General features: G+C 33.3%; 1 protein-coding gene across 1 annotated transcript in view; it reads left to right on the top strand.

Moving 5' to 3' along the window:
• LOC129224189 (uncharacterized) overlaps window positions 1–13,720 on the top strand; it is a 38,449-nt gene that overhangs the window by 21,646 nt on the left and 3,083 nt on the right. Inside the window, exons 5-8 of the mRNA XM_054858606.1 lie at window positions 1,061–1,152; window positions 3,197–3,488; window positions 4,946–5,064; window positions 13,184–13,393. Of these exons, the coding sequence (XP_054714581.1) occupies window positions 1,061–1,152; window positions 3,197–3,488; window positions 4,946–5,064; window positions 13,184–13,393 (713 nt within the window). The remainder of the gene's footprint in view (window positions 1–1,060; window positions 1,153–3,196; window positions 3,489–4,945; window positions 5,065–13,183; window positions 13,394–13,720) is intronic.

Here is a 13,720-nt window from a genome sequence, read left to right as displayed (position 1 = left end):
ATGCATTATACTTATGAGTATTCAACCCAGAAAGTTGAATCATTTTATTGCATTCTTTTTTCAAAGATTGTTAATTAACATTAGAAATAAAAATTTAAATCTAGGCTTCATGAAAGCACACAGGAAAAGTTTTCTGTGCATCAAAATGAAAAACCTTGATGTCATATAGAATGAATCAAAATTCCTTTTTTTGAGCAATCACGATTGCTTATTGCTTCTATTTGACTGTTTTTAGGTCCTATCATTTTATTTTCCCGCCAGCACTCTCTACAGCATCACTGTTGACCGACCGCCTCACGATGCTGCTCCTATAGCGAAAACCGTCTCCTGGTTGCATCCATACCCTATACTTACACGCATACCTACATACATACACACACACATACATACGTCCATACACAAACACATAGACACACAAACACACACTCAAACACATACACACACATGCATACATACAGACACCTACACACACAACTACCCACACACTCATGCCTGCACACAGACACAAACACATATGCCTACACACACATACACATACTCCCTACACACAAACACACTTTCATACACACAACTACCCACACACTCATACCTGCACACAGACATAAACACACATGCTTACACACACATACACATACCCCCTACACACAAACACACATACCCCCCACCCACGCACATATAAACACACACGCCTACATACACACTCACACTCGTGATAGTGAAAAACATAATTTGAATTTAAGAAGTCAAAATTCATTTTTTTTTAAAATCTTTTAGTAGAAATAATATTTCTGCAGAATAACAAAAGGTAAATATCTGTTCCGAAACTTCAGTTGCATGTACATGTGGAAAATAACATTTAATAAAGACAAAATTATTTGTATTTAAAATATTAAACATCTTCTAAAAATTTATTGTGCAACATCTGACCCACTAGATTTTTTTTTTATCAATTGGGTTCAAATCCCATGAATCAGTTATCAGTAATCTCTTTTAGTAAATAAACAAAACTTTATTCATAGCTTCAAGGTTAAGTTATTCATTCTTGGGCCTTTTATTTCAGAAGGTGGACAGACATTGTATCCGGTTGAAGTATTGGTTCTTCCACAGGAAGGTCCAGGTCTTATTTCTTGTTCCACTGCAGTAAACTTGGAAGTATGTCTTCATTTCATTTTACCTTTAGATAAAAGTCTTTGGTGTAGACCTGAAAAAAAGAAAGTGGTCTATGCTTACAAATGCAAACATAAGGGTTGTTGAAATTAAAAGTAGGAAAGTCAGTTGAGATATATGATCATGTTCAGAATTCAAATGAAAATGAAAGATCCGTTAATTTTTGTAATAAATAGTTTAAACATTCAGATAAATAGATAAACATCTTACAATACATGTTAATGCACGAAAATTCCAGTAAAACTCTTCCAAAAGAAGCTTTAATAGGTTTTTAAGTTCTTTTTAAGTAAAAGGAACCCAAAAAATAACATCTATTTATTCAAAGCAATCTTATATCTTGATTGTATCTTAATTTAAACATTAGATATTGATTGATTGCATCTTATTCTTAATATATCTATTTTAGTTAGTTTAATTTTAAAGAGCAAGGATATGTAGACATACATTAGGATGTAAATTTGATCGGGTTTTTTGATCAAAAATACCGTCTGCAGGGTGTTTTTAAAAATCACTAGGGGGCTCTGCCCCCTGCTCGCTGACACTCACCAACTCCTGAAGATTGCTTCGCAATCTTATTTGATTCGCAAAGATTGAAATCGTCAATTAAAAAGAAACGGATTAAAAACACATAATGAGCTCCTTTTGGATCAAAAAGTACCCCTACCCCGGGTTTTAAAATAACTTGAACCAACTTGTAGAGCCGTAAAGGCTAAGGGGCTCCTAAGCATTGGATAGCTGTAGTTTTGTGCGTTTGAAAAGTCGCTATAATATTCATGGTCTCTAGTAATATATTTTGCTCTTTAGCTCAGGGCTTAAACTGAGTTTAGCCTAAGATTTTCCTTTAAAATTGAAATCTTAAAGGTTTGTCAATAAGAAAGAAGAAACATGCGAATAGAAAAGGCTACTAAGGTAACTATGGCAACGCCAAATAAAACATCAATAATTTTAATGGAGATGAAATTATTCAAAATTGATTTTTAATGGCTTGTAACTTTTTTTTTCCTTTGGAGATAGAAACTTATTTTTCGACCTTAGGTCGAGTTAGATCTGGAGTAAAAAAAGGCGCTCTTTCCAATGGTGTCAAAGTTGTTCCGTGTTCCCCCAAAAAAAACGGTGGAACAATTCCTTCGCTTTTTACTGATGGATTTGATGAAAGTAGTGCCTAAATTTTTGGATAACCTAGTAAATTTTGAGCTAAAAACGGAAATAACTCCCGCCGTATTTAAGTTAGAGCATTAAAACAAATTGCAGATAACTCAGAAAATTCTACCCTTTCCAACAATACATAACATTAATATGTGCAAATAATTTTTCACCCCCTTTGATTGGCAATGTACATGAAATCTTAACTTAAAAAATTAATTACAAAAGAACTAATTCAAATTTTTAAAAATAAAACCCCAGGTGCACACCCCCAGGGCTCAAAGTAACTTTGTACAAACAGACTTCCTTCCAGAATTCGTTTGAAACCTTACTTTTATTTACTATAAAGAGAAAACAGTCCTTTCATTATGTTCATTTATTGTATTAGAATGCCATGAATGAATTTTAAAACCAATGCCTCTGGGTGGTATTTTAACACCTCCCCCCTTCCTTGCTGCGGCATTGTCATAGACATATCTAATCTTCAGACAATCCATTGTTTCCTTATCAGAAGTTTGATTTGAAAGAATTACTATATCTTAGTAATAACCATATATCGATTGCAGACATGTGTTTCAAGGTTTCCCGAAACCTTTTTTACAATATAACAAAATGCGAGGCTAGGATAAAAAGTCACACGAGTAATGATTTTTTTTACTCCAATAACTTTTCATCCTGAAGCCCACACTTCCTTGCATTTAAAAAGGGGCGCCTTGAAATCCCAAAACACTTATCTGCAATCAGTTTGTGAATTTGTACTTGATCTATATTGTTTACTATTAATGTTACTTTGTTTGCACGAAGGTATTTATTCATTTCAAACTTCAGCTTAGAACAAGAATATTATATACCTATTGTATTTATAAAATGCTTCTTTTTATTTTAGGGATTTTGTACTACAAATGCAAGCTTGAAAAAAGGGAAGTACACAGTTGTTCCGGTTCTTTTGAATTGGGCTGCCGAAGCGAGCCATTTGGCCGATAACGGTTTTTTCGAGTCCTTGACCGAATTGTACGAGGATGAGTCTACATTTAACTCTGCATTAGTCATCATTTTACAAGCCATATTTTGCTCGGTTGACCTGGATGAAGATGGTTTCTTGAATCGCCAGGAGTTTGATTTATTTGCTGAATACGTATTAGGAGAACATGCTGAAGAATGGTCTGTGAAAATAGATGGTACAGTTTTACTTGATTGCTGTTTGTGTGATCCAATTATTTCTCTGTGATCCTTAAATGTCCTTAATTCATTAGAAAATGTTTCTAGCTCTTAAAATATTTGCCTTTAAAATTTGATCTTAGAATTTTTATTGGGTACGAAGCAGGGTTCCCATTAAAGGTAAAAGGGGTAAGAAAATCTCACCATCTGTTAAAATTAGAGTGAGATTTTTTAAAATTGCGAGAGATTTTTTTAAAAATCTTATTATTCCATTTAACAGAGGTGACAAAGTCACGAGTAAATCCCTCGTCAAAATATTTTTCATGTAAAATCATTTTTCATGAATTTCCAGTTAAATTCCAAACATGATTTTCATATCCAAGCATTAATATATATATATATATATATATATTTTTTTTTGCATTGGATCTTATGGCACTGAAACAGATATTCTACTTTGAAAAAATGTTTTAATTTTAAAATTTGCCGCCCTAGGTGGCCGCCTACCCCAGGAACCGGGCCTGATGCTGGGACCATCAAAATGTGTTCAGAATATCGGGGTGTTTACATTAGGGATTGTTTAGATTCAGTAAAATAAGCACACATAAAGAACAATTGAAATATGTTCTTTCAAACTTACCATTTGCATACTTTTTGTCAGTTTAGTGTTAAGCTGAAAGTTTTAATACATGATTATTATTTCTAATTCATTAATTTATGCGATACTATCAGTTAAGAGCTATGAACCTATCAAGCTTTCCAATACATAAGAAGAATGATATATTAACTAATTGAACTGATGGAATAAACAGGTGGCTCTGACTTTCAAGTGTCACTGTTAATAGTGGTGGGTTTGAATTTGGACCATCTATGTGCCAACATCACCAGTATTTCTGTTGGCAGCAACTCTGAAAAGCAGTTTCCAATATATGGCATTTTTTATGACCTTTATAGCAATAAGTTGCTATGCAACTGAGAAGTGCTATTTTCGCCTTTGTTTTACTTTGTTCATTTATTTACCTCTTTTTGAAGTTTTCCTTATCAGAAGGATTTTTTTTAAACATTTTTTAAATGAATTTTCTTTTTAAGTGAAAATTTAAAAATGTCTTGAAAGACAATAAGCAACATCTGTAAATTCTGCCAAAATTTTGAAAAACAGAGGAATCTCAAAAATGTTGAAACCCCACTGGACAAAGAAGTGAAACAAAAGTAAATAATGAACTTTCTTAGATCTGTTAACATAAAGTCAATTGCTTAAATTCACATATGCTGTTATGTATTTGACGGAATTCAATTATTGTTGGTTAGAAATTGAAGATTCCAATAATATTTCAAATTATAAATGCTCAAAAGAGAGAATTTCATTTAAAAGGTTTACTATAAACCGTAATCAATAGATATGGTTTGATTTGGATATAAGAATTTCTTTTACATTTATGTTTTTCTCTAACTAGAACTCAAAATTATTATGTTTCAGATCGACTATCTTTCAGTGAATTTGTTGAGGAGTGCAAATTTGTCTTGGAGACGGATCCTTCTAGATTCTTACACATGTTCCAGCAAATGGGAATAGATGGCTCTTTGAAGCAAAAGAATGTTAGTTTTTTCATTATACAAGTTATAGCTTCAATGTAATATATATATATATGTAACTAGCTAATCGAATATGATAAAGATGAGAGCATACAACTTTTTAACATAGAAATGCAAGATAGATAAATCTGTACTGAACGAAAGTTTTCTTGTTTTGATGCAACTCTGAAATCGCTTAATTATTATTGACAACAATTTCATATTGGGGGAAGGAGGTGACATTTGTTTTCTCTTAAAAAATCAATTAATTCTAAATTAGTGCTAAAAGTGTAAATGCAAGAGCTGTAGAAGCACAGATTTAGATTTTCTTTATATGTATCAGTAAGTAAAATGCTGTATGACATGAATTAAAAAAAATATTCCCTAAAATTTATTCTAATGATGTTTTCCTGAATAATGCCATTTATACAGAAGTAAATATGTACTTTAATTTGTTTTAAGAATTTAACAATTAATTTATATTTTCAAGGAAACAAAGTTGTGGGATGTGCTACTGAAAGCAAGAGATAATGTCTTTTTAAATTGATTAAATGAATTTAGGAAAGAATTAAATCCGATTTTTTGGTGTTTGTTACTCTACAATCGTTAAAGGAATATTACAATGTGACTTAGCGTCATTAGAAATTTCTGTTTATCCCACTTCAGAGACAACTGTTTTTGAAGATTTAAGCAGATTGTCATTTTTCGCCTTTTTTTTTTTTTTTTTTTGTAAATCATGGTTTTGAACTTACATGTTGACAAACTGATTGAATTTCCCAAATTAATGAATAACATGTTGTTCAGAAGAAAACTAGAAAATGCTATTTTGTGATTAAATTTTTATAAGTGCAAATATATATTATATTGCTAGCAAGTATCACTTTACTCAAAATTTTGAACTCGAAAGGTAAAGTGGATAATACAGTAGTTTGTAAATTGTATAATATCGTAACAAAATTCTTTTCTTTTGACCATTCTGAGAGAACTAGTATCTAAGGCATCTTCTTTAGCCACCCGTGCGACCTGAATACTGGAGTTGGTTGACCCATGCATACATTTTTACATGTTATGTGTGTTTTAAGTCCTTATGGAATTATGACCTCCTATCTCACTTTTTGTGGGGCGCTACTGTTTGGGTAACAGTTGTGTGGTGGGGTGCAGTATATTTTCACGAGCAAGTTAAAGCTCTGGGCAGATTTGTTTTGTTTAGATGCCTTCCAAGCTCTGATTTGCTGAGCAATACTTTTAAGTTTCTAAAACTGGAAAGAAATAATTACATTTGGGTTGAAAATAAAAATAATGAAAATAGAAAAGGTTAATAGATGGAGAAATATTGCAAGTAGTAATTGCACACCCGTGTTTCGAGGTTCCTTGTAAACCTGAAGCATGTATATGCAGTTATTTGCAAAGTTTGTGCTTTAATGTTGTACGAATTATCATAAAAATTATACAAAACATTAATTTATAAATCCTAGAATTTAATTTATTTTTAAAAAAGTGATACAAAAAAGTGAGGATTAGAAGTGGAGGAAATTGAAACGAAATCGTACAACGCATTCATCTTTTCTCATTTTTTGAGGAAGCCAAGCGACATCAAGTCATTAGCAGCTCCCCATTCATGCAGTTGTCGCTATCACTTGCTAAATAGCTATCGGCTAGAAGAAAGGGTCTTCTTCGGGGAGGTCTCGCAGTAGGGTGTCTTCTTCTACCCACCACCCCTGAATTCGCAGAACTCGGCCGGGTACGGGCGGGCTCGGATCTAAGTTACAAAGCCGTATACGGCCGGCCTCGGTCTTAAGGAGTTAAAATGTTACCAAATTTGCGAGAATCATTTTGGGAACCTTCGATAATACTCCCCCTTCTTACTAATTTTTATTATACAAATATTGGCGCCAGATGCAGAGATACTTTTGGTCAAAATAAAATGGCGCTATACGGTTTCAACCGAAATGTTTCCAAAATAAGTAGTAAAATTTGGCGATTGTTTGAAATTGTGCAAAAATAAAAAATTATGGAAGTTATTTTGCTCTTTATGGATTTGCCTTATTTAGTTGCTGGATTATTTTACACAGTAAAAAAAGTTTTTAAAAAAGATTCTTCGATTGGCTATATTTTGTTTCATGGTGTAAGCTGAGAAACATTATTACGTAGCCTTTGGCTTCAAAAACAGCGACAGTTGGAAAAACTACCAAATGCATCAGCTACTGAAGCTTTCTGCAAAAATTTTCACGATATTTCTGCTGATTGATCGGATAGTGAGTAAGTGTCCAATCGGCATAAATAATAATAAAAAAAAACATTAATTACATTTAAGTTCCATTTAAAAGGAAAATGATGAGCCAAATCTATTTTATTTTTAGCCAATCTTGTGGAAAAACGTTACTTTAAGATTTGACTTAAGAAAAGCCTCAAAAAGCCAGACGAAACACAAAAATATTCAACAATACAACAATTCTAGCTATCGACTGGGAGTTGAGATGATACACTAAATAATGAATTGGATTGATGAAAGCCTTCGAACAGGGAACAAAAAAGCTCATTACTCGTTTTTTATACCACTTAGAAACTTCGAACAGATGTTATCTTCAGCAGAAAAATTAGCGCTTTCGATAGACACATAATGTTAATATGTGCCCGTTTTTTTCTACCCCCATATTGAGGCATTTGTGCGAAAATTTGGACAAATTAGAATAAAAAAGGAACTATCAATCGGATTTTTTTCGAGCTGGTCTATAAACCTTCCCAATACCAAACTGAACAAACGGTGAAAGTTTCAGCCAAATCTGCCGGGTAGTTTCTGAGATCTTAGGGAACAAATTTACCAAACTCCATTTTTATATATATAGATATGAAAAATCCTTTGCTAGGCCTTTTCCATATTAAGTTCTGTTCACTTATATGTCAGCGCGTATGAGTCACAGACATTATTTATTACACACTTAAATGCTTCTCATACCATATATGGTTATGTTCTAGGCTCAGATGTGTTTTCCCTTAAAGTTCCTACCAGACACTTTTTTTCTCTCCAGACTTAAGACAGCCTCTGTCTGCGGTGCAAAGCCCAATAATATTTCGTTATTGCAATCTGCTCCACCTATATAGATCACGTGAGATCACATGATCGAGGGATAATTATCTGTAATCTCTTAATGATATTCCCTATATAAAAATCGTGGCACAACTAAACAAGTTGGTTAGTTAAAAGAAGTTCCTGCTGGTATATTCTATGTAAAAATAAAGATATTGTAAATGAAGCTTTGTCCTCTTCCTACGTGTTGGATTATCACGGCACAACACTGCAACTTGCGAAAATCAAGATTCGTAATAAGAACCGAGCAGCGGTTCTTACATATATATATATATATATATATATATATATATATATATAAATATTTTATGGATTATCATAATTTATATGACCTGTTGAGGGCAAGTGGTTATTTTTATAATCTGTATTTACACCGTCTGAAATTAGTCTTAACCTTATTCTACTTCTGGCGAAATTAGCTTAAGTCTAGGTTCAACCATTTGCTGATAGACTGTTACCCTAAAACGAAACAGCAGTAGAGTGTTGTGTAAAAGTAACCATTAAACCATTCAATTATCCAAAAGAATCTTGTTTTGTTGACTTACACCACTTTTTCTCTCAACGGCTCATGTATTGATTGCATTTTTGTTTTAAAAATTAATGAGTGGATGGTATGTCATCATTATGTTAAATCAGGATTGAATGAAAAAGTGCCTTTACAGCTAAATCCATAGCAATTTTCCTTTGAGATAACACTATTGTATTTCATGGCTACCAACTTTCCAGGAAAATTCTGGGAACTCCTGAATTTCGAAACAGTCACCCAAACTATTTTTAAAAAGTTTTTGTAGAGTAAAAGTTATTAAGTGTTCAACCACCAGCTTTCTCTCAAAATCTACAACCTTTCAGTTTTTAAAAGTTGAAAATAGTAGTGATTCAGTTTTTGTGCCTGAAGAATTTCTTTTAATTCAATCTTTTTGCGGGACCTTCACGATCGAGTGGTCATGCTTGTCTGCCACAGTACAGGAGGTCAAGAGTTTAATTGTAGAGTGACCAATTCACAAAATAGAGAACAAAATAAAAGTTTTTAGGTACAAAAAAAATGTGTTATTGATGGAACTTGGACATTTTATATTCCTTTCTGAAAATTTACTCTCTTGCTGTGACAGTAAAGTGAATTAAAATTTGTCACAAATATAGTCGGACCTCCATATATCGAAGTAGCAAATTTCCGGGAAAAAATATTTCATTACATAGAAATGATCTTGGTTTATCACAAAAATCTCCTAAACATTAAAACTAAAGCTAATTTTTGTATGAAACCGAATTTCTAATTTATAGGATCATCGGATTGTATGAAAGTTCATAATTAAAAACTTAAATGTGAAACATTTACTGAGCACCGATTAGTTTCTAAAAATCAACTGTAATGCCGTTTCATGTTTTTGAGGGAAAGTTTTCTGTAAGTTTCAGTGCTTTTATTATGGCTTTCCAATTTCTCATAATAGCAGGCACTCTGCTTGCGGAAATACTAAATTTTGCGCCTTAATACATTTCTATTCTTCAGCAATTCAACTTGATTTGTAACATTAACTTGGAAGATTTTCACTGAAGCTAAAAAAACTAGGAACGATAATTAATAGACAATAGGGTTAGCTTGAAACTGATTTTACTGTGTTACTGGTTGCAACTAAGATTTGAAATAAACTTGAGGAAGTTTAAGAACTCCAGAACCAAACAACGACTTATCTACGCACCCCTCAACCCCAGATTCCTTGTTAGTTTTGTAGCAACCTTTAGTAAATATAATTTTGTCTCCTAACCTTCATTTTTCTCATGTGACAAACATAGTACAGTAAAAAAAGGGGTCGGACCCAAACATCCAAAAAAAAAGGTTTAAACCAGTTGCAAATTTTTTATTACCCTCCCAATAAGAACAGGTAAAAAGTCCCCCCCCCCTCCATTGTGCTTTGGGTTTCGGAATGAGGGAATCTAAAAATTGTTGTTTTGGGTATTTTTTGGATTTTTAGAGTAAATTTCAAGTGGGAATATTATGTTATACTAAATTTAAAAGCCTGAAAATAAAGGTGTGTGCCCCCAAAGAGGGATGATACAACCCACCAATGCTGCAAAACCCCCCTATCCCCGTAAAACAAAGCAGTACACCCCCCACCCCTCCATACATTTCAAGTGGAAATATTATTTTATGCAAAGTTAAAGTTAGAAATCAAGTATGTCCATCCTCCAAGTGCAATGATGCACCTCCTCCCTAAGCTATTGCACCCCCTCCAAATAAAATAGTACTTCCATCCCCCCTCCTTTCCATTTCAAGTAGAAGTATTATTTCATGCAAATTTAAAATGCATTATATCAGGACTGTCCATAAGAACAGTAGCTCATCTCCCAAAACAAAATTATATACCTAATGATTATCCCCCCCCCCCCTCCCCTCTCTGATGGCACATTTGATTAAATGGTCAGAAAAGTTATGTTGAACTGTTTTTTTTTTCACCCTTTTACCATATTGCTTTTTTGCAGTATTTAAAATCAAAATTTTTAGTTTGCATTATGACATGCATGCCTCAAATACTTCATCAGATTGAGATAAACTCTCCGTTAGAACTCGAGTTTTCAAATGATTTCTCCTATGCTTGTAACAAAAAGTCTTCGTTATCAAGAATTTTTTTGGAATCTAGATCCTCAGCAAAATTGTTATTGTTACAGCTATGTCTGACACAGTTTGTGCATATAGTTGAGCACTTCAGTCCACTTTCAGACTTTTCAAACATTCACTATATCCAATGAACCCCTCAGAGCAAGCACAAGATTTGACGTGCAGAAAGTCTTCTAGAGCAGAAGGCTTGGCTGTTGTAATAGAATGCAGATGATATTTCTGTGGTGCTGTCTCCTTCCTTGTACCCATCAAATAGCTTTCCCATACTTACAGGTGACATGTACAGTGCATTGGTGGCATATTTTCTTGAAGCTTGCAGATCATTACCAAAAAATATGATCGAGCAGGTATCTTCCATCTATTACATATATGATACCAGCTGTTTGTTCTGTGATGGTGGATGATTCTTTTGCTTCAGATAATAGCACTTTAACAATACATGATTTCTTTCCTTCTGAAACCAGATTCATTGAATACTTATGGAGGATCAGCGCATAACTCATGCTAGAAGTTTTTAGCAATTTATTATTCCATTTTTACTGTTCATACCATTCGGTGTAAAAGATGGTTTGGGCTTACACATCTTTACAGGTAGTAACTACTCTCGTAACAGAAGCTAGAGACTTACTATCTGACCACGGATTGTATGGAAAGATAAACATCAGTTTTACCGCTGCAAATGAAGAATCTATTATTGTCAGCTTTTGCTGAAGCAGAGTCTCATTCAAATGAGCGGAATATGTGCATCAAATTTTTACTTTCCCCTTTATTCACATAGATTCGTCTTATCTAGATGTTTGGGAATTCCACGCAATTCATGGTTGGACAGTAACTGCTTACCTCCTTTACAAAGAAATGCCACTTGTTTGCCTTCAATATCCTTTGATGTTACTACCCCAACATTAAAGGCCTCATCACAACGGATTGTGATCTCTAAACTGGGAGACAAAAAGATGTAAATATTTAGCATTCTACTGTTGTATTGCTCATTGCTCTCATCAAGACTTGTTCTATGGTTGAATCACAACAGGTTCTGGACTACCTAAATTTGACACTGTTTTAGATTGATGGATAGCAGATGTTTTAGCTGATGTTTGATGTGATCAAATTTTTTTTTTATCTCATAATGTACTCAAAAGTTTTAAATAGTGTTGCAAGTATATGTGCGCATATTTCACATAACCAGCTGCGTAAAAGAGAGGCAGCTTGGTGTTTGGAAATGAGAACCCCACTGACTTAGAGGGTGCAGAACTGCAACATTACCCGTCTCACTATTGGCAATTTCGGTTTACTCCCCCTTACAATGATGGCAAAAGATTGTAGAAAAGTCGAAGTAAATTAAAAAGAAGGAGAAAAACTTCAGTCAATTTGGAATTTTTTTTATGCTGCACAGGGATTTTGTTTTAGATATCACTTCAGTGCTCTAAACAGTTTAATAATTCCAGTCACAAATAAATTGCTTACTGAGCTCGCTTAGATCTTTTAGAATTATCCTTCTGACATTACTATATCATTGTGTGGCATTTTGTACTTTGGAAAAGTTTAAAATCAGTTACACTTTTTCATGAACTTCACTGCAGTGGTTGATTTTAGAATTCAAATCTGCGCCATGGACCCCCCCCCCCTCCCTGCCTGTGCACTCTTGTTAATTAGAATTTTTTGCTGTGAGAGTTTATTATTTTACTATTATACGGTCTGGTTACTGCGACTTTTCAATATTTTTTTTAAGTAATAGAAATTATTTTTATTTAAAAAAGAGGATTATTTTGCCCCCCCCCCCTTTTCCCCCCAAAACTTGACACGCAAAGTGCTGGGACTTTTTACCCCTTCTTGCTGAGAGGGTAAGAAATAATTTGCAACAGGTTTCAACTTTTTTCTTTTTGAAAGTTTGGGTTTGGCCATTTTTTGGCATAATTTTACTATACTTACAGTTTAAAGTGGAAAAAAAAAATCTACGAATGTCTTGAAATTTTTTTCAATATATAGAGATTTTTTGGATGTATAGAAACAATTTTTCTATGTAATGGACATGGAAATTTGCTGGGATTTCGGTATATAGAAAATTTTCATACCTGGAAGTTCTATTTATGGAGGCTTGACTGTAGTAACAATAATATTTTGGAAAAGAAAAGCTTCATTTCAATTCAAGAAGGTTTATGTCAGCCACTAGTAGAGCAGTTGGGCTTCCTGTTATATGCACTCTACTGTGAAAAGTGGCACATTCACAGAAGATGTAGACAAAATAATCTGACATGGTAGAATAATGCTAACAAGAAGAATAAAAATGCCTATTTGACTTTAAAGCAACTCAAAAATCTAACTTGGCAGAAATTTTGGTTAGAATTTTTCCCTTATGTAATCAGTATGAGTGTGAATTAGTTAAGGTAAAGACTAGATTTTTATCTTGAAAATAAATAAACTGACAATGGTTTCTGTTTCAGGCGCAGTCTTTCACGTTAATAATCAACTCCACTTCTTCTAAGTTGGCTCTGAGACCTTTGTCTATAGCAGCATACAGCAGCCTTGCAGAAAAATATTTTAAGAAAATAGCTGTAGAGAAAGGGTCCTCGAAGAAAGTGAAGAATATGAATGATTTGGTGTTATATACTCACAAGTTACCACACAGAGCAACAATGGTTATCCAAAATCAGGTTTGTTTTATTTTAGTTTTGACATTCATCATAATTTGTCAGTCCAATCAGCAACAAGAATGATTATGTGTGAAGTTTTTAACAGTACAATCTCAATTTGATGCAAATATTAGCTTTTTATGCGCAATTTATTCACTGTTATACTAATCAAAAAAGCTATTGGATAAAAACTTTTGAGTATTTTTACCAATTATGGATATTAAATGGTCAGCTTAAAACTTTTTGCATATCATTTATGATAAACAGAATGGATAAAATGCAGGGACAACTTTGATGGAACTGTGATGGCAGAAAAACAACTTGTGTAAAATTCTCTCTCTCTCTGTT

This window comes from Uloborus diversus, chromosome 6 (genome assembly GCF_026930045.1).
Source record: "Uloborus diversus isolate 005 chromosome 6, Udiv.v.3.1, whole genome shotgun sequence".
Lineage (NCBI taxonomy): Eukaryota > Metazoa > Arthropoda > Arachnida > Araneae > Uloboridae > Uloborus > Uloborus diversus.
The sequence above is the reverse complement of the archived record's forward strand: the minus strand, read 5'-3'. Positions and strand labels throughout refer to the sequence as shown.